General features: G+C 35.6%; 1 protein-coding gene across 1 annotated transcript; it reads right to left on the bottom strand.

The window, feature by feature from the left end:
• Nucleotides 1-14,625: 14,625 nt before the first annotated feature.
• Nucleotides 14,626-26,751, bottom strand: LOC120067083 (E3 ubiquitin-protein ligase UPL6). Its single transcript, XM_039018479.1, has 26 exons — nt 26,289-26,751; nt 25,183-25,280; nt 24,855-24,982; nt 24,057-24,168; nt 23,558-23,738; nt 23,246-23,425; nt 22,634-22,816; nt 22,203-22,284; nt 21,989-22,107; nt 21,586-21,887; nt 21,364-21,460; nt 21,017-21,160; nt 20,813-20,896; nt 20,639-20,725; nt 20,382-20,522; nt 20,065-20,190; nt 19,754-19,852; nt 19,352-19,419; nt 18,843-18,909; nt 18,526-18,696; nt 18,351-18,440; nt 17,343-17,423; nt 16,981-17,054; nt 16,812-16,883; nt 16,321-16,410; nt 14,626-15,287 (listed from the first exon to the last, which is right to left on the bottom strand). The coding sequence occupies exons 1-26, from the start codon at nt 26,445-26,447 to the stop codon at nt 15,221-15,223; spliced, it is 3,102 nt and encodes a 1,033-aa protein (XP_038874407.1). The 5' UTR covers nt 26,448-26,751; the 3' UTR covers nt 14,626-15,220.
• Between the last annotated feature and the right edge of the window lie 236 nt (nt 26,752-26,987).

Below are 26,987 nucleotides of genomic sequence, written 5' to 3'. Positions count from 1 at the left end.
TGGGTCGCTAGCCAATTCTTAAATGCAATCAGTAGACTTACATCATTCCCAATGAGTAAGATATCGTCTATGTATAACACTAAGAAGACTACTGAAGCGTTGATGATCTTCTTGTAAACACAAGCTGCATCAACGTCACCATCCTGGTCATCATCCTTCATTGCCTACTTCTAAGACAATGGATTCTCAACGTCGCCATTTGATACCATAGCAAGGATTTCCGTGAAACTTAGATAGCGAACGGGTGGGTTCACAACCCTCCCACTACGTCGAGGTTCCCTCAACTCTTGAGGTGGAACCGACCTACTGGATGAACTCCCATCAACAACCCTTGCTGATGTAGTAGGCTCTTCAACAACTCTTATTGAAGTTTCAGTAGTTTCATTGGAAAGCTCACGCAATATGACTTTGCTTCGTGGATTGTGCTTCCTTATATGATCCTCCTCTAGGAAAGTAGCATTTGTTGAACCAAACACCCTATTTTCCGTCGGATCATAAAAATAACCCCCTCGTGTACCTTTGGGGTAGGCTAAAAAGAGGCATAACCTCGACCGTGGTTCCAACTTCTTGGGATTAGCCTCAAACACATGTGCAGGGTAACCCCAAATGCGGAAGTGACATAAACTAGCTTTATGTCCATTCCACAACTCCAAAGGTGTTCTTGCAACACTCTTGGAGGGAACACAGTTGAGTATGTATATTGCAGTCTCTACTGTGAAACACCAAAACGAGTTCGGTAAGGAAGCGTAACTCATTATCGAGCGAACCATGTCTAACAAGGTCCTATTTCTCCTCTCCGCTACACCATTCTGCTGAGGTGTACCCCTGTCTCTTATACACATCTAGATGTGTATAAGAGACAGCCGCTACACCATTTTGCTGAGGTGTATCCGGCGCTAAGAGTTGGGAAACGATTCCAGGTTCTATCAAATAGTCCTCGAATGCCAAGTCCAAAAACTCTCCACCCCGATCCAATCAAAGTGTTTTAATCCGTCTATTCAATGTATTTTCAACTTCAACCTTGAACTCTTTGAATTTTTCAAAGGATTCAGACTTCTGTTGCATAAGATAAACATACTCATACCTGGAGTAATCATCAGTAAAACTGATAAAATACTCATAGCCACCTCGGACTCGCACATTCATAGGGCCACAAAGGTCAAAATGTACTAACTCAAGAGGCTTCTTAGCTCTAGAACCTTTTCCAGTAAAAGGTCGTTTAGTCATCTTACCCTCAAGGCAAGATTCGCACACTGACAAAGAATTTTCTTCTAACTCACTTAGAAGTCCATTCTTCACCAATCTCTCAATCCTATTGAGATTGATGTGCCCTAAACGTAGATGCCAAAGTTGGGCATTTTTTTTGGAGAATTTCATCGACGGTTTGATTGAGTTACGGAAATTCTGAACATTTCAGTATTATGGAGGGAATTAATTGCTAACGGTCTTAGCACATATAAATTCGATTCCAGATTTTTTGTGCAAATAAAAACACCATCTTTATGACTAAACGCTTTATTCATATCAAAAGAGACGGTATATTTACATTGTAATAAACACTTTACAAAAATAAGGTTTCTTTTTAGTTCAGGAATAATATATACATCATTTAAAATAAGAAACCTGTTCTGTAAAGCTAACTGAAGTCCTCCCATTGCCACAACTATGACGACGTGCTCGGTGACTACTCGCATCGTCATCTCACCAGCCTTCAACTGTCGCCAAGATCTAATCCTCTGAAAAGAAGAACAAACATGATTAGTAGCGCCTGAATCAATTATCCAGGCAGAATCATCATTCTCCACTAAACAAATTCAAGCACAAGTAAATCACATTTACCTTTATCCGCCTTGGCCTTAGCCTTGGATGATTTCTTCTCTATCAGTTACCGAGGACAGTTCATCTTCCAGTGTCCATCTTGGTCATAGTGGAAACACTTTCCTTTAGCAACTTATGGACTCCTCCTTGTGGCGACATGCGGTGGATTAGTAGGTGCCTTCCCTTTTCCTTTACCACCATTCTTCTTCTTCCCCTGTGCAGAGTTAGAAGTAGAAGGTGTAGACTTCGTTCCTGAGGTCGACCCTCTATGGAACGTCCTAGAGGATGAAGCAACATTTGTCTTACCTTTCTGTCTCTCCTTACTTTTCAGTAAAGATTGGTATGTCTGCAACTCGTTGAGGAGAGTTGTAAGGTTATACTTCACTTTCTTAAGAATCACATTACTAAAAAAGTGCAGGAAGCTCTCTGACAAAGAATGCAAGATTATGCTAACCTGGCTGCCCTAATCGATGGTAGACCCATTCAACTCCGCCACAGTAAAGTCGACCATCATGTTTAACACATGTTCACGAACAGAGGTGTCTTCTTCCATTTTGGAGTTGAATATGTATTTAAGAGCCTCATGCATAAGCTGTTCAGACGATTGTCCAAACATCCCTCGTAGGGACTCCATGATCTCACGTGTTGAGACCATAGACTCATATTTCTGTACCAAGACTTCAGAAAGACTTGTCAAGATGTAAGCTCAGGCCTTCTCATTCGCCTTTGTCCATCGTTCGTATGCCTCTCGAACATTTCGAGCAGCATTTGGAGCTGGAATAGGAGGACAAGCCTCTGTGAGAGCGAACATGAGATCTTCAATGATTAGGATCGTCGTGATCATGTGTTTCCATGTTGAGAAATTATCGCCAGTAAGTTTTTCGGCGCTTAACACGATAACGTGGTTGTTGCCATTTGAAAAAGTTGCTGAAAATACGAACAAAACTTTATTAGATTTTGCTAAACCACTTTTAAACCAATCAGTTTTGCAAAACAGTTTCAAGTACCCTAAGTTATAGACTTCTATTTTGCAATGATGCCCTAGTGAGGTAGGACCTGTCTCTTATACACATCTAGATGTGTATAAGAATGAGATCTTCAATGATTAGGATCGTCGTGATCATGTGTTTCCATGTTGAGAAATTATCGCCAGTAAGTTTTTCGGCGCTTAACAACGATAACGTGGCTATTGCCATTTGAAAATGTTGCTGAAAATACAAACAAAACTTTATTAGATTTTGCTAAACCACTTTTAAACCAATCAGTTTTGCAAAACAGTTTCGAGTACCCTAAGTTATAAACTTCTATTTTGCAATAATGCCCCAGTGAGGCAAGACAAACGCCACCGGTGGGGTGATCAGTTGCCCCTTCGCTGGGATGAGACATTTTTAACCATTAGGCAGAACCAACTCTTGGAACTGAACCTAACAGCCACCATTTTTCGGTCTAGAATCGTTAACCTTTAACTATTCCGCGTAAGTGTAACCCCTCACTTTCAGTGCCAGAGTCCCGCCCTAATGTGCTTATCATAGAGAAAAGACAGATTAGGAAAGAGACTAAGTTACCTTATCCTCTTACAGAAGATCAAATGAAGAAACGAGTAAAACTTTCATCCTTTAGGGGGACACTCCCAGGGTGCCTCGAGGCTATGCGCAGTAACTTTATTCAACCTAACGAGGGAGACCAAGGGATATGCTGTCGCACTTCCCGCTCCCACTTACTATGAACATTCTCTCCATCCACCTTGATATTGATCTACCTAAATACCATCTGTTGGGGGGAGCACTTTCCGCTCCCACTTACTATGAACATTCTCTCCATCCACCTTGATATTGACCTACCTAAATACCATCTGTTGGGGGGATATGCGAAAGGTGTCGTGAGGCCGAGGATAGACCCACGATGTTAACTATTTAGGAGAAAAGTGAAAGGTTTAAGTGAAGCATCTCATACCCCAAGTACCTCCCACTAAATGTTCTACCTATGGATTCATTAACCTAGACAATCCGGCTACTGATTTTAGTCTAAGTCATCTTTTTAAACTTTGCTCATAAATAATGTTTGTCTATGAAATATGAACAAGTTCGAGTAGTCACATTTAAACACTTTAATGGACTGTCCTTAACTTGCATGCATGCATCAAATCTATCTAATTCACCTTTCTAGGTAAGTTCACAGGTAGGGGTGTTACATTTCCGGCAACTTAAATACCCCAGCCTAGACAGAACCCGCCTTAGACAAAAGGTCCCTTATAGATAGATTTGCTACACTTTAACCTTTTATTAGCCAATTTAATCCTATTAAACTGATTAAAAGATTAAAGCCTTAGGGTTGCTAATCGTATTAGAACCGTGATCTTAGGTCTATGTAATCCAAGTTTTAAACACTTTAAAACCATGAATTAAACCTAAATGAGCATGCATGTCTTTCTTATTTCTCTTAGTTCTAATTTCTCTTTAACTTTTAAAAAGAAACAACTAAAACCATTGTGCACAATGAGGCGTTTATAACATTTATAAAATAACCTATGTGTCATGCTTCATGCAATGTCCGGTCATTACTATATATAACTTTTATATAATGCGTAACAACCAAGCAAATATGCTATCATTCACCCTTATACTATAACATTTATAATATAAAGACGATGCATGTCAATGCTTTTTATGCATACATAAATATAACTTTTATATTATATAATGCATGAGCATGCTCTTACATAATTAAATCATGCTTCTCTAAATTATAACAATTACAAATAAGAGATGATACATGACCATTGCATAACCTAAGGTGGGATTTACTATATGTACATACCATATGACATATAAAAAACATACATTGCATGTAATAAACAAAAGATTAATGGACCGGGATGAGCCTTTACAAAAAGAAAAAAAAAAAAAAAACGGGAATGAAAAACCCTATCTATTACATTTTTCATCTAGCAAATCGGATCACAGGCGAACCGGGACTTGAACCGCCAGGAGGTCTTCATCGTGTAGCAAACTCCAGTAGGTAGACGATCGTATAGCGCGCACTAGACAATAGAAGCATAAGTAAATGATCGCATAGACAACGACGAGGTTGCGAAGCCTGATCGTTTATGCGATCGTGTAGCGCACGACAGGTAAACGATTTACCTTGCATTACTAAGTGATCGTTTAGTCAGTTACTAAGCGATGAAGCTTGCTGACCTAATGATTGTCTAGCGCGTGTGCTTTAAACGATACGCGAGCATCTTATCGTCTACACGATGCGCGCAACCAGGTAAACAATTTACCTTGTGATACTAAGAGATCATTTTGTCAGTTACTAAGCGATTAAGCTTGCTGACCTAAACGATCGTTTAGCACGTGAATTAAACGATACTTAGTAATCGCGTACTCGATTGTCAACCCGATGTGACCAACTCTTGATCGCATTCCCCATCGTTTAACCAATGCGTTCAACAGCGATCGCGTAAACCTTCATCTTTACGATGCGATCAACGGCAATCGCGTAGAACATCTTCTGTACGATACGATCAACCCTAGATCGCCTCCTTCCTCGAAGAGCCACAACGCTTGCCCAGAACTTCGACGAACGACTCAAAACTCCAAACAAACTTTGAATATAGACTCGATAACGATTATTACTGCCTAAAAACGCAGGGACCTTTACAAATAACCACAAATGTAAAAGGATCTTAAACAAATCGAGGTTAATATCCCGAAAACATCCATTAATCTGGCATATCCACTGCAGATTTAATAATTAAAACAGCGTAGAAATGCACCCACCATGAATGTAAAAGTCATTTCGTTGCAACAGATGAAATCGGAGTATCAGAATCTGGCTCTGATACCAATTAAAGGATCTCACATCGTAGAGTTCCATGAGCGCGTTCGGATCGCTCTGATCTCACCGTGATCGAAATAAATACAATATACATTCAACACATGCAGTTATGCAATCAAAAATTAATTAACGGCATGTTATGAACAACAAAAACATAAGCGAAAGAGTTCCGTACCAGTTGAAGACTATCTTCAATCTCCGAAACTCCAACGCAGGGGAACCCTCTAACAGATCTACCAACGCCCGGTGGGAACGATGACTACAATAGCACGATCAAAGTGAACACGAACGCCGCAATAGGGACGACACCACCACTAATGAGCCCCGGGTATTCTCGGAGTGAAAACCCAAAGGGTGGGCTTTGGTGAATTTGGAAGAGAATAGAGGAAAAACGAGTCATGTAGGCGATAAGCAAGTGGGAGAGAAAACAATGCTATCGTATAGCAGAAGTGCTTATCGCATAGAGGAGCTACACGATCGTGTAGGATTTGCTGAACGATCGTTTGAGAAAAGGAATACGATCGGTTAGCTAAATCGACACACTATCCGATTCATAATAGGAGAGCATATTCGATCGTGTAGGAAACAGTGTGCGATCATTTAGCGCGAGCTAGGACAATCGTTTAGGCAGAGAAGATCTATCATATAGTCTCTTCAGCGATCGTTATTACTTTCACCAATGCGCGGTCCTAATTCTTCTTCGGCGCGAGCTCGACGAACGGACGAATCAAAATGAAAAACCTTTTTAATTTAATTCATCGGTTACAATTAACCGATGCTCCCCACTAACCCACGCCCAAACGTTAAAAATTTTCTAATTTATCATTATAATTAACCAATTAATTAATTAATAAAATATCATATATATTTATCTATAGTTTGATATCACATATCTACTATAGTATTTTCTCCTCTACTTGATAAATCATATTTATATCTAATTTTCTCCAAAATAATGTATCTCATACATTTAGCCAATTATATCATATATAATTAACTAGTCCAATTATATCATATATAATCGAACTTCCTCTTATCAATTTGAACATTTCAAATTAACCCAAATACTGGTTCTTGACTTTATCCAAGCTACCCAGAGGACCTAATGGACCTGTGGCTCGAACTCCAACGGTACGTGAATAGCTGCCTAAACTCTTTAGCCACGATATCCACCGTCCATTAACTGTCAGGTATTCTATTAAAGACCAACAGTTGAACTCTTCTTACCACATATATATTTATGTGTCCATCGGATATAACCAATCATGAGTACGATGATCCTTCACAGATGCTCGTAAGTACAGTTGGGCCAATTTACCGTTATGCCCCTATAGTTACATCTCACTCCTTAAATGATGGAACACGAGACATACGCAGTGGAATAATGATCTAATTATACTCTAATTGCTTTTAATTTAAAGGAAAAAAACATGCAAAAAGTAGGGGAAAACAGTAAATTAAAAGGGATGAAATACAACTTTTGTAGCTCCCAAAACGCTTTTTCTAGCTGAATCTTGACCCAAACACTTTCGGACCACCACTAGAGTTGACCTACTATCCTCTGGATTCAGAATCGGGTTGTGGGACCCGATGAATGAAGAAAATTGAGAGAGAAAAAGAGATGGAAAATAAAAGATGGATTTTTCTTTTGGGTTGGGTTCTTATTTTTCCAGCCCAATTTTAGAAACTAAAATTGGTAAAATGTCAAAAGTTTTTTAATCCAAATTGAAAGCCCAATTTATAGAAAAAAAACCATGCTACAATTGCATGGAACAAATCCATAAAAACCCAACATCTAGAATCCACTATCTAAGTAGGCTTAATGTCTCTACTATAAGCCAACACCTAGCCCACTATTTTGTTAGTAGAATTATCCAATAAAAGTTTGGATTTTCTCACTAACTTTAGTCAAAGGGCAACATAGTCATTTTGTCAAAGTCAAACTTTGACTGAAAAGTCAACATTTTGACTTTTTTATGATTTTTTCCGTGTTGACTAATTTTGACCTTCCGAGCATGAATCCGCATTCATTTTCTCGAAATTGAAATCACATTTCAATATATGGTCGGTCAAAGTTTGACTTTTCAAAGTTAAAAGTTAACTATTTGACTTTTTACATCTTTGACCATTTCCATTATTTCCGAGCTTCTGAATATGAACGTATTCATATTCTTGATATTTAGATCACATTTAAATATTAAAGCTGTATCTCTAAACTGGAAATCGACTACTATATCACATATACTTGTCGGTTTCTCTCTATTCACCTAATTCGAACATTTTGAATCATTCTATCATACTCTTCTAAGTTTATTCCATATGAGCTAGTAGGGGAACCTAATGGACCTATAGATCATGAGCTCCAACGATCCGAGATTAGCTGGCTAAAACTCTTTTAGACGGAGTTAATCAACATTCGTTAACTAACGGGTCATTCCACTATAGTTCCGTAGTTGCACTCCCCTCACTATAGATATATTTGTGTCCATTTGATTTAACCATGATTAGTAAGTTAATCTTTCATAGGTTGTTCGTAATCTCGGCTGGGTCATAAAAACCGTTTTACCCCCAAGACTACATCTTGTTCCTTAAGTTCCACTGATCCTCTAATGAACAATTGGTTTAAGGTCCAACCTATGAACCGAACCCCTCTCAGGCCAAGGAGAGGGTGGGGCCCCTTATTCAAGACCTGGATTTAGTACTAAAGGGAATAACTATCTACTATCCTATTAGCGGGTAGGAGTGAATTCCGTCTTGCACCCTATGTTCCAGCATCCATCTGGATTTTTATCCCAGAATCGGAGGTTATTGGGCTAGCGATAATGAGCTGCCTCACCTAACAAGATCTAGGATAATTCCTAGCGAACAGGAGTTCATAGTTAGCTCATAATTAAGATTAAGTGACCTAGGTCATCAATTAACGAAATAGTCAGTTTTATACATGGTGTTTAGAATGTAAAAGTGACTATTTCATGGTTCAGTCTTATGTAAACTCTTTACATAGGATGCCCCCACTTTCATGTCTCCACATGAACGATTTAGGATCACATCGTTTGTACTAACTACAAAATGGGCCGCATCCATAGTGTCCCCAGAATAAGGCGTCCAACCTTATTCATATACTATAGATCATTTGGCTATATATTTGAACTTGATCCACATTTTATGTCACTACGTAAAGTTTAAAATACATTAAATAGCCTTAGGACCTTAGTATATTGGATTCAAGATTACAATTTCAATAACAGTTTTATTGAAAAACAAAACAGAATATGTTTATTAATTTACAAACTACGAGTTTTAGGACATAAAATCCAACATTAAGTACCACTGATTCCTCTAATGAACAATACAACATAGTCCAACTATGTGTTAACACCTATCGGGCCAAGAGAATGTATGTGGCACCACATCGTTCAAGCCCTGGAATCAACCCTTAAAGGAACCATCTATCTACTTACCCCTGCCTCGGGGAAGGAGTGAATTCCATCTTGTGCAGCTGAGTTCTCAGCTCCCAAATCAGACGAATCCCCAAAATGGTAGGTTTGAATCGACGACCTGGCCACTCACACCCATACAAATCAAAGAACCGTCCTCAATGGCAGGAGTTCCAAACTCACTCAGGATTGAGGTCATGTTACTTATGGTCATCCTAGTGAAGTGAAGTCTCTGTCATGAACGGTGTTATATAACGAGAAAATAACACTTCGTAGTCAGGTCTTATACAAACTTTTTGTATAGAATGCCCCATATCTCCAACACGAATGATCAGGATCAAACCATCTGTAACAAGTCACAAACTTGTGACCATTCCACAAAGCGGGCCGCATCAGTAGCATTACCAGGATAATGTTTCCCTCCTATATCCATATACTACAAACCATTTTGGTTATCACTCAAGATATGATCCACTTGTATGTCACCACATATATGCTTGAGTCACATACAGATAACCAGAGATTTTATGTTTTATTGGTTTGTGGTAAAGTAAATAAAACAAGTAACTGAGCAAAAATATAAGATATCAAGTAAATATTATATATTAACAACACAAGTATTCGTACAAATTATTTACAAACTATAGGACACGAGACTTTAGGGCATCAACCGCAACACCAACCGGTCATGCTAAATTGTAAATATGTCCGGATTCATGAACGTCAGGTTCATTGTTGCGTATATTTCAATTACTCGTATATGAATATAATATAATCTATAAAATAAAGTAGACAACTCTTCCAGTATACATTTTTCATACGAGACAACATATATGATATAAATATACTCCATACTATTCTTTTTATCAGTCTCAATATGATAACGATGGCAACGTAGATCTTTAAAACTAAGTAGATTTCTTTTTTATTGACTAGAGAACAATTCATTGTCAATTATAAATTTTGTTCATCTAGGCAAAATAATATTTACTTTTCCAAATCCTTCAATCAAGTTTGCAAAACCTGATATTGTATTGACTTTTGTTTCCAAGTTTGGAAAAATATTTTCTACTTGTAAGTATTGTATGTGTAGTTGTACTGTTTGCCAAACATAGTTATTCTTTACTTATTTTTTAGTCACTCAACATATGAAAATGATCCAAGTTTCTTCATTAAAAGAAAATAATTATAATAAGAAAAACAACATTTAGAATATACAAAGTTAACATCTACTTAGAGGGAAAAAAACATGGAGATGAAAAAAAAAAACATTAAATCAAGATATTTTCAAAGTAAATGGAAACAGTTGATGTTCCATCAATTCTACTATTTTCTCTTCAGGAGATTCAAAGAACTTCACCACATCCAAATTTGTCATATGGGATGGGTCAAATATGTCATTATCCTGGTATGCAAAAGTATCTTCCATATTTTTTTATCTTTTTCCTTCAGGGATGCTTGATAGAGATCAACTAGTGTTTTGACGTACGATAGGTACGTGACCAATGCCCAGTCATTCCGCATAGTAAGCATTTATTTTCAACACTTTTTGAACTCTTATCTTGTGGGTTTATTTTATTTATTTATTTTTTTTTTGCGATCATCATTTTATGTGGTTCTTTTAGAATTTGAAAGATTCAATCACCAACCTCTGCCATAGTCATGACCTCGATCTTGACCATGATTGTTAACATTCACAACATTCACTTCAGGGAATGGTGTTGTTCCAGTTGGTTGAGATTCATGATTTTTCATCAATAGTTCGTCACTATTTTCATTCAACCATGAGAAGACATTAGATTAGTGTAGAATACTTTCAAAATATTTCTCTTGATATTGCTATTGCAGGAGCATATCCGAAATGTAGAAAAATGTCTTCTCTAACATATTGATTTAAAATTTTGGAGCCTCAACTGCATCTATTTACAACAAGCTTTAGGAAGAAAAATTGTTTTCTGATGATCACATTTTTAGGGCATCCAGGTGTATTTTGACATCAAACACTAATGACAAATAATTATTACCATTAATATCAAATACTACAAACTCTAATTTTATAATACTTTTCATAGTAACACTATTACAAAATATTATATTTATATTAAAAATTTAATAGATATTAAATATGCAAAATAACGTTAAATCTATTAATTATAACAAAGAGGGAAAAACTGACATACCTTTAAGACCTACCTTTAACGAGTAAAATGATAGGAGCCCGTGCTGATAACGTGTTGTGAACTTGAGAAGTACTAAGGTTGGCAACGGGGTCGGGAGGGGGCGAGGGAGGGTTCCCTGTCCCCGTCCCCGATGGGGGATTTTATCCCCATCCCTGCCATTCAAGGCGGGGATGGGGAAGGGGAACGGGAATTCCCCATCGGGAACGGGTCCTCGTGGGGACCCATTCACCATTTTCCCTTTATTTTCCCTAATGGGGACCTTTTTTTAAAAATATATATATATTATCTTTGGTTTGGGCTTGACACTTTAGTTTGGCTTAGATTGGGCTAAATTTAAAAAGTTAAATACCTAATATATATATAGAGAGAGAGAAAATATTTGAAATCTAATTATATATAATAGAAAAAAATATTTAAAAATCTAATCGAGGCAAGATCGGGTCGAGGACGAGGCGGGGACACCTCTCCATCCCGCTCCGTCCTCAGTTCAGGGACCCAAAGAGGTCCCCCAGTTTTTTGACCCCCATCCCCCGGTAAGCGGGGAATTTTGCCGACCCTAAGAAGTACAAACGAGAACACGGAATTTGGGAAAATATAATATAATAATAATATATAAAATTAAATAAAGCATAGTATATAATAAAATAAATAAATAGAAAAATTATATAAATAGAAAATATGGAGATTTAAAATTCTCTAAAAACTCTCCAATCCTTTCTTTACTTTTCTCACCAATGTGTAAATTATCAAGATCCCACCAAATGCCACTACAATTTGGAAATAGGAGGTGGAATGAAGTGGACACTAAGGATGAGTATCCATAAGGCACTTAGATTTCATGTAGAATGGTAGTGATGCGAAGAATTGCACATGCTCTTTTAGGACACTAATCATGGGGTAAATGGGCATCTATATTATTATAATATTTTTATAATATATATAATTTTATTACATGTAAAAAAAATAAAATTTAAAGTTAATAATAAGTTCGTGACGGTTCGGATTGGTCTTGGTTATTTTAGGTGAACTCATTAACTAATCCAACCCATAAAATTTTCATTTATGAAAATTCTTGTAGTGTGATGAAAAATCTTAACAATCTCGATCTGTTTGGTAACCATTTTGTTTTTTGTTTTTGTTTTTTAGAATTTCACTACTTCCACCTCCAAATTTCTTCCTTTGTTTTCTACTTTTCACCAATGATTTAAAAAGTCAAGCCAAATTTTGAGAACTAAAAATGTAGATTTCAAAAAGTTGTTTTTGTTTTTAAAATTTGGCTAAGAATTCAACCATTATATTAAAGAAAGATGCATATCATTGTAAGAAATGTGAATGAAATAGGCTTAATTTTTAAAAACAAAAACAAAAAACCAAATCGTTACCAAATAGGGCTAAACTTTTTATTATGTGACTATCAGACTTAAACATATTCAACAATATTTTTTAAAATTAATATACCAACTGAGTCTAAAATTGGATGTTTACGTCTATTAGAACCCTAAACCAATAAGAGCCAAGGTAAACGTTAAACGATAAAGGCTTAAGAGAAATGAGACCAAGTCATTTTGTGTCAACCTACCTAAAATTTAAGAAAAATATCCATTTATACTTCTATATTTTTTAAATTATATCAATTAAAATCTTAAATTTATAATTGTCTCAATTTAAACTATCAACTCCTTAGACGTGTTAATTTATATCATTCATTATATTTTGTTTGAATAAACAACATGTGAGAATTATAATTTTATCCATCAAAACCTTGAATTTTCACAAGCAAATCAATATAGGCTATAAGTTAAGATTTCCTTTTGAAATCATCCATCTAGTTAATCTGACAATTAGAGAAGTCTACATGTGCATGGACAATTTCCAAAAGTAATCTTAATAAAAGAGCTTAAATCGATTTATCTATGACAATTTAGAAGGTTAATTGATACACTTATTAAAGTTAAATGTAAGAGTATAAATCAAACTATTTCCTAAACATTAATACCCTTTTGATTTTAAATTTTTAGTTTTTGAAAATTTTAGTCTATAAACACCTCTTTTACCTTTCAATTTCTTGCTTTGTTATCTATTCTATACACATGTTCTTAAACATCAACCTAAAATTTGAAACTTAAAAAAATTGTTTTTATTTTAAAATTTGGCTAAAAATTATATTCCCATGGTTAAGAAATATGCAAACCACTTAGGGAAAAAAGAAAAAAAGAAAAAAAGAAAGAGAATAATTAAACTTAATTTTCAAAAACTAAAAAAAAAATATTACGATCCTAAAAATTTGTTTCCTAAATATAATAGGCTCAGACACATAATTGTAGGTCAGAATACCCGGTGATAACCGAACCTAAACATAAAATTCCCTTAACTTTCGAGTTAATGTCCAATTGATGAGCAGTAAGCCACGAATTAGAAATTTAAGAATTTGTTAAGTAGTTTTTAAACTTCAAATTTCAATATACATCATATATTATACAAAAATTTAAAAATCCAGAAACTGAACTTGCTGCTTAACTTTTATATATAGTTTAAATGACTTAAATAGTATTTTGATTTTTATATTTTTGGTTTTAGTTCATTTTGATCTCTCTATCTTCAAAAGGTTCGTTTTGATCTTCATACTTTCAACTTTAATTCGTTTTGATCCCTCTACTTTTAGAATATTCATATTGGTCCTACTTTTAATTTTGGCTCATTTTGGTCATTCGAACTTTAAAAAAATTACTATTTTGATCCTTTAAAAATAAAAATAAATGGACTAGAAGTGATAATTTTTTTAAAGTATAAAGATAAAAAAGAACCAACATTTAAAATACAAAAACCAAAATGAACTAAAGTTAACATTTTAAAAGTATTGAGACCAAAATGAACCAATATTATTGTATAGATAAATCAACATGTAGATAAAATTATAGGGAGCAAAGTAGTATATAAACCTTTATATCAACCTAATATTATTTTAGACATATCAAATGTTAATCCAGACATAACAATAGACAAAACAGTAATTACCATCTTAGGGGATGATTTAATCTCCCCCACAATCATCGGTTAGAAAGAAGAAAACCAAGTGGCAATTCATATGGTCGAAAAGGTAACACAGTCTTGATTCCTTTCCAATTCGAGTAGTAGAAGAAGCTTGTTCATGATTAAGGAATTATAATTCAAAAAGACAGAAAACATCAAGGTTAGATGAGAACGGTTAAAGTAATCTGAAGCCTTAATTACAAAAGGTTTTCCTCCTTAATTTGACATTCTCATTGTCTAGAACAACATGGAATCATACCTTGAAGAGTAAGGAGGGGGAAAAAGGGAAGAAGAAACCATAAGATAAAAAAAGAACTATAAGCAAGCATCAAGTTTCTCTTGTTTCTAATATTGCAAGAATGTACAAGTAGTAATCTGCATTCATTTGAGGCTTTCCTCAATCATATTGAATCACCGGTACTTTATTTGTCCGCACGATAGAGGACAAAAATATACATGCCATATGCATAAAATTTTAAGTTATATTCATTATGTACACCCATCTCAGTCATTGTATTCATAAAATTTCTAATAAAACCCTAAACCCTACTCTCTATCAAACTGGACATAGCAAACAACCCTACCATTTTTGTACAACCTTATTTCATCAACACACCTGGCTTGGCAGACCCAATCTCTGGCTGAATCATTTTCCTTTTTTTTTCCCCTTCTTTTTACGCACTTTTCAACCAATTGCGCGGGCCAGAAAAGGGTTTCAAGAGTCCAATCTATGCTCAATCTATTCCCTCCTCTGTACTTATAATATTTGCATTTGAATGCGGTGCCCCCTTTGCAGGTTATCTGGTCCTCCAACTTGCTCCACATAAAGCTTACATCTTTTCCTTGTAATAAGATCCGACCAATGCAAAGGATGAAGCAGGAGTAGAAGGAATATTTGAGCAGATACGACGTACATTAGCTTAGATCAAAACCCGCATCTGCATTTATGGCATAAAGCAATTTGCTTGCCAGCTGCTCCTTGCTGCATTTTTCACAAAATCAGAGAGTACGTGAAAACTTATCCAAGTTTTTGTTCTTTTTGATAAGAAACAGATATGTATGTGTTAGTTTATTCACAAATCAATAGAGTTAATAAAATTTAAGCAAGTTAAGCTACCAAGTTGGTTTTAGTTTCACATAAGAACGTTAAATAATTAATTAAATGAAAACCTCTTGGGAGTTGCTGTTGTATGGCCAAGTAAAAAAGATGGGAAGCATAACACCCAGCCCTAGTACAGGGAGAGGCTTAGAACAGGCTTGGGACATGTTTGAGAATGATTTTGATGGTTAAAATTAGTTTGTCACATTCAAAAGGACAATCTAAAATGTTTTTAATCATTCAAAATCAATTTAATGTTTGGTTTTATACTTGAACACGATTTTCATACCATCAAATTTAATTTTGAATGATTACAACGTGTTTCTAAGAGTGATTTTGAATATGACAAGTGAATTTAATCATTTTCAAATCCCTTCCAAACATTCCCAGACTGTCCCAAAGATACTCTCCACTGACTGATAATCTAAGATAAAATAAATATGAAAGAAATTTTTGTCAATTTAGGGTGTGTTTGGAATGCATTTTCAAGTGTTTAATTTAAAAAATAAGTTATTTTAGAAAACATTGGAGTATTTGGCAACCACTCAAAATAGCTTTGGAAGAGTATTTTCAACAATTTATGTCAAAAGTGTTTAAATAAAAATGAGTTTTTTGAAAAAACAAGACAATCCAAACACGAGTCCTTAATGTATAAGCACACTAGGCCACAACTTCTAAATTCTTAACAAGTTGCATTTTCACCGTGCTTCCAGCATCTCTTTTTATAGTGTTTCTTCTTTTCTTTCTTTTTTTTTTTTTTTTTTTTTGAGATAGTGATAACTAATCTCCTTTTATAGTGTTGTTTCCTAATATCTGATCAGTTGCATCATAAAAACATATGGAAGAACTTCTCAATCAAAGGATGACAATTTCAGTTTAACAAGAAACACAAGAAATGCTATTTATATTTACGCACCTTCTATAGGGTGGAAGCTTCAAGAGATTCATACAAGTAGCCGATGTAGGTAAGCGATCAAGAGCTTCTTCATTTGCATTACCAGCAGCCCTGGAACAGAAATAAGAAACTAGTGTCAAATGAATAACTCATCCATCTAGATCAAAGAAATAAAAATCTGAATACAACTGTCCTTGTAGGCCAAGATACTTGTGCCCATGGGTGTTAAATTGGATATTAAACAGCAATGTTTTTATGTCCAATGCACACTCATTTATGTGCCTGAATACAGTTTCGGGCTTCAGGAATCCCTCATAAAGTCCTCATGACATGACAATGTACCGTATATCACACTCATTTACATTTTCACATGATTTTTTCTTGCAGCGTAGTTTAAGCTCAAGGAGGAACGGACTTATCCCCTTTTTGGGGAAACCAAAACAGAAAATATTAATAGTGATGATACAGCTTTTACCCAGAAAAGGAAGGAAAATGAACAAATCACCGATTACCTTTGTATGCAAAAACACGGCTCAAGATATTTAAAGCCAAGAAGCGGTCCTCGAGAGCAACCAGTTACAAACCTGATGAAAAACCACAATCCAAATCTTATATAGTTCAGTTTTTCTTTAAGCCAACTAGAAAGAAGTAACCAACAGCTAGTGTAATGAAATTACTCACTTCAGAAATTTCTTTTGGTTTTCCACTGAGAAACTTTTGATAACTTCCCAAAACATCTCAATGACATAATGCTCCTGAAAGCATGAAATAAAAACTCAGAAGCCCGAAGTTTCCACACGTGAGATCCTCCAACATCATCTACAATTATGATATTTAATTGACTTGACATCATAATTTAGATTGCATAACTATAATATATCTTATATTCGATATCCTAAATCAAGAATTATTCTACCTCCAAAGCAAGGTTAATCCTACTAATCTTCTTGCAAGATTTCACAATTTCAAATTTTCTCGAAGAACAAATACGCGGAAAAGAAAGAAGAAATACATATGCAGAAAAAAGGGTTAATAGAACTTACTTTATGATAACCACTTGAATAAGTGGTATGTGTCCGTAGATCATCAACATCCAAGCTGTCCAGTGAACCTGATATCAAAAGCTGAAAAGAAATAGACCAGTCAATTAGCCATTGGCCCATGATATGACCTAAATTAGGGTTTCTTTTTATGTTTTCCATATTTTTTCCCATCATAATGGATTTCTTCTGGCACATCTTTTGCCCTCACAAGGGCTTTAGTTGTCACCAGTAAGAGTCCACGTAGGGCTAAAAATAATCTAGTTTGCTCTGTATATTTTTCAGATTTTAATGATTGGTAAAATTATGCCTTCACACTTTTTTTAATCATGAGCCTTACACCTCTTTGGGAATGATCAACTTGAATCTTAAGGAATGGACTGGTTTCCTTATCCTGAACCTGAATCTTCAATCATCAAGGCAACCCACATCTATCCCTTCCCCTGGAACTGATTCCAAATTGGTTTATGGGGTTTTTGATAGTCGCAAGTGATCAGAAGTCACGTGATTGAACCTTCAGGTGAACTCAATAGGGAAGACCCTGATGTCTCTAGGGTCTAGGCTTGGGTGGGTGCGGTGGTGCCCAGATCACCAGATTATCAAAAGAAAAGGTCATGTGTCCTCCTAATCATCATAGGTTCTTGCTTCAATTCATTAAGGGTTTCACATCACATAAAAATTAAAGCTCAACAACACTATCGAAACTACTCTAACCCCCCTACCACACACTAAGAAGAATATGACCTATGAAGAATAAAAATCCAAATCTTGGTGCTTGACCCAGAAGTTACTTTGTATGGTCTAGGGAAAGAAAACATTCCTCTAATAAGTTCCTCTTATTAACTTATTTTCAAAAGAGTATAATTAAAACTAGCATGAAGCAAGATTCAAGATTCAAGACACACGAGGCAGTTGATGTGCGATGATAAACAAGTCACCAAGAGATGATATAACAGCAAAACAACCTTTTCATGCAAACCATGTAAACTAAACTCAGTGAGTCAATGATACCTGGAACTCATCCTCATTGAACATATCAATCCATTCTTTCTGTATGAGCTGCTGAAACCCTCTCAAGAAATGAGAACTTTGCTGCCGTATCTGAGGATGACATTTTTTTCCCATCAAAATTAGAGTAGGGAGAGCACTTTGGATAAACCAAGGACAATCTATGCTATGGCAATACCTGAAAGTTCAAACGATGATTGGCAACAAGATGAATGAATGTGATGACATTTTCACTGGTGACACGACGGTTTTTTCCTCCAGGGAGTAGCTCTTCTTCTGTTTGCTCTCCATACTCATTGTTTATAATAACAAAATATAGCTCCAGTTCGGAAATGTCACCTTCAAAATGCTGTCCAGAAAAATCAAATGGGAAGACCCCAGAATTTAAGATAAGGAGTGAGAAAAAGATTCTACCAGGATACTATATTGATCTTGATCATTGATCAAGGGAGGGAAATGTGGTATCAGCAAAAAGTGATACCAGAGGATACACACCTTTAAGAAAATAAGGTGGCGATACAATTCAGGATCCAAGGATGGCAAGTCATTCAGATAGTTGTACCTGTTGTGATAAGCATTGGAAAAATTCAACGTTTGGTTAAAGATTAACAATTCCCTACACGGAATATAATTCATCGACATACCATGTAACCATGCAACGTTAAAATCTCATCAATTATATGAAAGCAATGTACAAATCGGATGATGAAATCAAGTGCAGACTTTACTCGAGTATGGAGAAAAAAAAAAAGGTATGGAGTAACTCTGTAAGTGCAGATCTAGAAAGTGAATGTAGCATCAAACTCCCAAATTCCACAATTGGAAGTTAGCAACTGACAACCTTACTAGTGGGCAGTTCACCCAGAATAAAATGTAAGATTTCTGGAACCCTAAACATGTCTAGTAACTTGCAACTAGTCAATGTTACGGGCATCAATACTACGATTAGTGGATTAATGCATAAAATACAAAACAGTAGGGCAGTAAATCCTTTAAAACCTTACTTCTGTTTTAACTTGCTCAAGAAGAATGTTGCAAAAGGTATATCAACAAGAATTCCTTCAAACATGGCCTACAGGAAGAAGGGTAAAACAGCATCCTGTCAAAAATCGCTTAATGTGATAGATATCTCCAAGCATGACTGCTTGAGAACTAAAGAAAAATTAAGAATGTGAGGCATCGGAAAACCATTGAACTGGGCAACAACTTCTATAATAGAAAAACATGCAGAACTTAGGAACACAGCAGATTTCAAATTACTACATTTTATTTATATTTTTTTTTTCTTTTTCTTTTTCTTTTTTTTTTTTTAATTTATATTTTTATACTCTTATGTCAGGTAATAATAAATGTTTCAACATTCAACCAAAGTAAACTGTATGTATGATTGGGTGTTATCGACATACCTTTGCCAAAAGAACTCCAAGGAAGTGAAAAAATTGGAGATGTTGCTCGTGTATCATTCCCGAACCAGGATTGGGGTAGAGCAAATGATCAGCTGTTTCCTGGATTACCAAGCAGAAAATTGCTTTAAATTAGAAGAGCTGAACAATACGTACCCACATATTACTGAAATTTTAAGAAATAGACTTCAAACCATCAATTTTCTTTGAAAAGTGATTTCAAACAACTATGGCAATTTCATCGTGATTCACATTGTGCAACAATACCACGAGATTAACAAAGCCATGCTAATAATAAAGAATGTCATAATAACCTTAAATAAACCATACTGCACATCAAAGGCTGCCCGTGTAATGTTCTCCATGAAATCTTTGAAAATGCCACCACCATCAATTCCTGCCTCCTCAACTCCAAATTCATTAACAAAGGACACACGTATCTGCATGCAGAAAAATGAAGCAATTGAACCAACACAAACAAGAAAAAACTAATAAACAATTACAACGCTACAACTATAAGATGCAGAAGAGGGAGGGGGGAAAGGGTCAGTTTTTCATGAGGCCAAGGAGAAAGAGAGAAAAAGTAAGGTAACAATTTAGTTTTTCATAAATCATGGAAGTCTGAAATTACCGATCCTCGAAGATCATCTTCAGACAATGCACTCATTTGACTAAAAGCATCTTCCAATATATGATTCCGTCGAATTCTAAACCGGTTTCTGGCAAAAACCGCATGAGATCCATTCCTCTGCCTAGCTGCTGCTAGTTGTGACTGCGAAATGGGTTATAGGGAAAGTAACCATAAATAAAAATACCTTATGTATTTCTATAACTCACAGTCACTCGAGAAATATTGTGGATAAAAAAACCAAAGAACAACTTGCTTACAGTGAAAATCTTAACCCTGCTTGTAAATGGTACTAAAAAAGGAGCTCGCTTAAGAATATCATTTGCTCTGGTATTTTCTATCACTGCCTACAAAGAATTAAGGCCAAGTAAATAATTAGAATAAGGATCAGATAGCAAGTCTTCAAAACCAAAATATTCATTGAGAACAATTACCTGAGAAATGAAATAATCATTTACGGCGTCAGCATGGAAGTCACTGGGGGGTGTAAACTGTCGTCTATTGTTCCAGTCTTGCAACTACAATGAGACAATTTAATCTTAGTAGACCAACAGAACGAGGCAGATAATTACACACAAGCCTTTCTCAAGAAGCGTCAAAAAGCTAAGTGCAGGAAGAAAAAACTTTTCCCGTTATACCTGTGACAGGAGCTCTGAGGCAACAATTGTAACCCTGTATTGAATGAATTCAACGGTGTGCCTCTTAGTTACATGGGCACTAGTAGCATGTTTTGCAGAATTACTAGGAGCTGTAGGACTCACCCATAAAAGCTGCCATAGGGCCTGCAGAAAGTAGAATAAATGGCAACATTACAGATATGACTTTAAGTAGACCCTTCTAATTCTTTTTCAAAAAATCTAAAGCAGAAAGTTTTTTTTAATCCAGAAATGGGAGGGAAAGGGCTATAAACATCTGTGTTGAGAAAGTTTCTACTGAGCATAGCATTGCAGCACTGTAATTACAGGTGGCTTTCAAAAGAACTTACCTGTCTTAAAATAATAATCAGGCATCTGATATCCTTTAATGATAGTGGCTTCTCCTGCTCATAAAACTCCTCATTGTCAATTATTGTCAACATGTGCCTGATCCATAATAAAAGAAGTAATCAGGACATGTCTAACCTCACAACGTACCATATGTAACATCAGATCAGGAATTAAAACGAAGTTCAAAAGTAGATAAATAAGAATAAAGAAGGTAATCTTACTTGTACACGGGACAGAAAACAGCCAAAGGTAAGAGCCAACCAGGTGCATCTCCTGATAAATATGCCAACTTCTCTGAAAAGGATGACCATTTTTGGTTCTCATGGCACTTCTTTATAAAAATCCAAAGTACTGGAACTAACTCCGTTCTGTATGCTAGAACAGTCATAATTTGCTCCAGAGGTAGGGTATTGAAAGTGACATGCAGAAAAGCACAGGCTGTACCAACAGCTTTGACCTCATTATCATCAGGACCATCATAAGGGCCACTAACTCGTGAAATCTGTCCAAATAAAGCATTTGCCTGGGAAGCACAAACGAATTCAAAATTGTTGAAAGAAATAGAGATGTTTTGATTAATTAAAATGTTGCTGTCAATGACAACAAGACCAGAAGATAGAATACCAACTGCAGGAGAAATCGTGGATCAATAGCATCACATATCTGCTTTTCAACATCTTTATTCAATGCTAACTCTATTTCTTGATCAGACACAACCACATCGTCATCACCCAATGCAGCACCTATTGACCGCATACATATACAAAAAGTCATTGGCCACTTATACGGAAAGTATAATGAATTAGATAAATTTCATGAGATGGTGGTGAGTACATACTCTCTTTCATATCTCTAAGAGGTGATTTCATCGACGGAAGTAATTCCAACAAGAATGTCGTGACGGAAGCCAGATCTACTGCCTATCCACAACAAATGACATAAAAATGGGCGAAAAAATATAATTCAATTACCACAGATCCTTAGAGTGTGCTGGATTTAAGTAACCAATAATTGTTCTCACTACAATCTATAAAGAAAACCTTTTTGCATAAATTATATTAAAAAAAAAGTTGAAGTACATGCATATTCTGTTTCTCTTTATTGAGAAAATATGACCTCTAGACCCTCAGTAACACCATTATATCCAAACACCAAGGTACACAAACCTATAGGAGGATGACACATGCAACTTTGTCAATTGGGTACAGAGGGAGGTGCTAAATGTGTAAAGAAAAACTCAAATAAAAATAATATAGGTCAGCTAGTTACCAATTCAGATGAGCAGTCAGGCTGAGATAGAGCAGTTCTGGAAATTTCCAATACATTTCCAAGAAGGCAAGCATAGCCAGGAATGTCAGCTGTTACATCCTTTGGGAGTACATTTGCATAATGTTGAACACACGATGCCATCTGATGAATGTAATGTCCAATCAACCCCCATCTAGTGAAAACCTAAAGAAAAGGTACACTGATTAGTGAAAAAGGAATCAAGCCACACAAGTTTGTAGTTGAAAAAAGTTTAAAGAGGTGCACAAGTTCAATCAAACTCTAATTTTACCATTAATATATATAAAGTAGGAGGATAAGATAAGGTGAAGTTGCCTAATGCCAATCAAACATGTACTGTTGGCATAATTTTTTTCCGTCCATAAGAAATGTATTATTGGATATATTGACGCCATGAGAGGCAAGATGGCCTAAGGGCTGGGGGTAGAGAAAACCCCCACCCAAAAAAGAACTACAAGAAAGGTTTCCATTTTTAAATAAGTGTAGAAAGGTTTCCATTTTTAAATAAGTGTAGAAAGTACAAGAGAAATCTTTGTGATTTGAACTCCACCAACTAAGGGAATTTCTGCTGGCATGAATTAGGAAGAAACCTACCTCCTTTAAGTAAGGGAATGTCTGCCACAGTAAAGGAAGAGTAAGAATTTGGGAGGAGAAACTCCAATTGGGATCAACACGTGGGCAACAGCATGGCTTCTCACCAACATGAGAACACAAAAGAGAAAGTAGATGTTCTAAAGAAGGCACTGGAGTTTTGGGATGTGAATCTACACTTTCCTGCAACAGTTTGAATGTGAATTAGTTCTCTGAAAACGCCTACAGAGGATATCCTGACAAACAGAATAGCTATATAAAAAATAAATCACTTGCAAGTGAAATCACAAAGCAAAAAGGAAAGTACATTTATACCTTCCCCGTCAAAGTGATATCCCTAATCAACGCATATGCATTTCTTTCCAGAAAGTATCCAACAATTTTACAAACCCATGGGAGTTCGGGTTGTAATAAGAAAACAATTGTGTCAAACAATAGAGCCGCAGGTGTAGTAGAGATCTCAGGTGCAGCAAAAAGTTGATTCCTCAATTGGTTTCTATCCAGAACAAGACCAAGTAAGAATAATTAGGAGGGAAAAGAAGGCAACAATTTATCATATAAAAAATGAGACTATTTCGAATTTCATTAGCTGAAAGTGAAAAAATAATAATAATCAAGTATATCTACCTAAACAAAATCTAAGACTATATATAATAAATATACTCACACAAAGAAATATATCATATACAACTAGAGAAGCATAGAAAGCCAACAAAATCAACAATGACTAACCAAACTTCGATTTTTTCATTCAAAATGTTAAAAAGGATAAATTTTTTTTATAAGGAATGTTGAAATGGAAAAAAGTAATTACCTATTATGATGTATAGTCTGGATGCAAGCATATGCAAATTTCTTAACTCTGTAATCCACTAAGGCCTTGTTAGATAAATAATCCTTGCCAGCAAAGATGCTCAACATGTCCCCTATTTATGAGAAAAAGAAGGTTAAAAAGTACTAATTATGTGCTATCAATAAGAAATACTGATTAACAGTTACCAATCTGATAACCAAGTACAGAAGCAACATAAGGACACATACAAATAACAAAAAAGGACATTACAGTGGTTCAGAAAGCAACCAATTTTTTCTAATATTGCCACTTGTCATATCTATAATAATTTCCCAATGGAAAATCCTCATAATAAGCTTGAGTAGCACCTAATAACGTGTTCAAATGTTTCCATAAGCAAAAATAAGTAATCCTAAAATACAGTTGACAAGCAAAAGTCATCAACTAACAACCAAATAACAGTAGTATGACTAGATTTAGTTTTGTCCAACTTCAAGAAAATAAAACAGATAAAGACAAAAGGAACTATGGTACAAAATATGCTGCCAAGGTAAGAAGTTTCTGAAAAAGGGTACTGCCCCATAATCTAAGAATCATAACATATATGGTTCCTTCATATGGAAGGAAAAAATATAAATAGACAAAGAGCATATCTGCAATTATCTTAATTCTTTAAATGTTAGAGAGGAGATTAAGGCAATACAAACTATGAGAAAAACACGAGTGGAAATGAAGCAAATGTAGACTAAGTAAAATGGTCTATAAAAAACACCAGATAATTGGCTCGGTTTTCAGAGAAGGAAGTAATTGTATAAGTACCTTTGTCTTGAACAAATTGCCGAAGTAACCGACAAGCCTCTGTAAGAACCAAAAAATCACCGGTGTGTTTTGCATTATAGAAAAAGAGTAGCTGGTGGAAAAACTCTGAATCAGGACCAAAACAATGCCTGAGTTGAAGTGACAATTGGAGATTAAAAATATGTATAAATCAATGATCAGATTAAAAATTGGTATCTACAATTGTTATTATTGACTGAACAAATAATTTCAGGAAACCTAGAGGAACTCAATTGAAATGGGAGGCGGCAAGGAAAGGAAAAGGACTACTGTTGTCAGATAACAATTATATAATGATCTTAAGTTCTACCTGTCAACTTTCTCACAATGCTTTCCATAAGTATCATGAAATTGCTCTCGCACCCTAAAACGTGCGGCTTCAGAGGCCTTTCTCCCTCTGAAGCATTTCTGTAGAAATAAACTAGTCAAAATAAAGATTAGCAGATATATATGACACATGATAAAAGCTCCAGAAACCTATTTAGTAAATTTAAAAACCAAACAAGAACTACTTTCAAGGGTATAGGGTAAGTAATTAATCAGTAGAATATAAAACACGAAATGAATGAATGGGGTTGCTCTTTATGCAGTTATCCATGAATATTGATACAAGCTCGAGATTCTCTTAACTGCTTTGAAAACAACCGGTAAATATGAGAACTGAGATAAGCATGGATAGACTCTACCGTGACAAAGATGTGTGGTCTTGATACATTTAAAATTTAAAACCGTTTTATATGGTCCTTACCTTCATGGATATCCATATTTCTCCGACTTAGATTTCTAAGATGATAAAATATGGCAAAACCCAAACCAAGGATACGATGGAGTCTTTAATTTGTTCAGATAGAATTGAGTCTAGCTGGGAAGTAGTTGACCCTTCTTAAAATAACATCAATCTACATCAATCTCTTCCTACTGATACTTAATCCAGATGACCTTTGTTTAAAAAGACAAGCAGGTTTACTTCCCATCGTATATTAAAGGAAAAAGAGTTCCACGTTTTATTTCCTCTTAAAATGAAATGGCGGGGAGCGGGAAAACGGAACTGGAAGTCAATGTTTCGTTATTACAAAGAACACACCCGATTCACCGCCCCTTCATTACACGCTATCCTAGAACATGAGACACGGGCAAAACAGGCGTAGCAAACCACACCTCTATCTACTATAACAAAATTTCGCACGTCAAACGTGTCAAACTCCTTGACGAATCAAAGATGAAGTTCGCCAATTACGAAAACTGATATTTAACATCATCAACATCAAGACATGAAAAATAACAATGCTGGGAAATAAGACTTCAGAATTGACATGAAAACCCAGGCATACAACTCGGCAACTCGTTTCATGATCAATAATACGAGGCTAAAATTTGAACTAAACGCAAGAGGGGGGAAAAAGAAGGAAATGTAACCTGAATTTTGAGAGCAGCAAAATTTTGCTGTCTCAAGGACAATCGGCGGTTCCGCTCCAATCTAGTCTGCTCAAGAAGCTTCTGCCTATCTCTTTCCTTGGAACTCCGGCCACCTAAATCAACTCGCTTGCGAGTAGATGAATCGCCTGTGAAGAACATCTGCCGAGTCGGGAATTGAACTAATTCAGACCTAGCAGAGCAAGAGTGGCAACACAACTACGAAGAAGAAAGCGAATTGAGTTAGATTAGATTATGAAGAAGATTGGAATTGGGGAATTGGGGAAGAAATAAACCCTAGAAAGAGGAAGGCGAAATTTCGTCAAAGGTATAAGAGAGACTTAATTGTCAAGAAAAGGGAAGGAGAGGAAGAAGAAGAGATGATTTCATTGATTATTCGAGATGGGTTTCAGACGTGTTGTTTGGTGCGACTCTGCGCATGTACGGACTTTCATCCTCGACAATTTTTATTTTCCTTATATTAATTTAATAATGGTTGGAAAATCACATGAAAATTATACTTTATTATACGTAAGAAGTAACTTATATCAACTTCATTTCATTAATGTTGGGAGTGGAGTTGGAATCTTTTAACCTAGAGCAAAAAATCTTGCGCATGTTCAATCTCTTCTTAAATTTCTACTTAGTTTGTGGACATCCATTCGAAATGGATCGAGCGGGTTATAATAGTCTATTTAGTGT

The sequence above is a fragment of the Benincasa hispida genome, chromosome 12 (assembly GCF_009727055.1).
Source record: "Benincasa hispida cultivar B227 chromosome 12, ASM972705v1, whole genome shotgun sequence".
NCBI lineage: Eukaryota > Viridiplantae > Streptophyta > Magnoliopsida > Cucurbitales > Cucurbitaceae > Benincasa > Benincasa hispida.
The sequence above is the reverse complement of the archived record's forward strand: the minus strand, read 5'-3'. Positions and strand labels throughout refer to the sequence as shown.

Excerpts from the sequence above, each read along its gene's own strand:
- LOC120067083 (XM_039018479.1), bottom strand. The coding sequence starts at position 26,447 with ATGTTCTTCACAGGCGATTCATCTACTCGCAAGCGAGTTGATTTAGGT. Across the intron at positions 18,697-18,842 it reads GCCACCTTATTTTCTTAAAG|CATTTTGAAGGTGACATTTC; the intron begins GTGTGTATCCTC and ends TTTTCTGGACAG. Across the intron at positions 16,884-16,980 it reads AACCAAAAGAAATTTCTGAA|GTTTGTAACTGGTTGCTCTC; the intron begins GTGAGTAATTTC and ends GTTTTTCATCAG.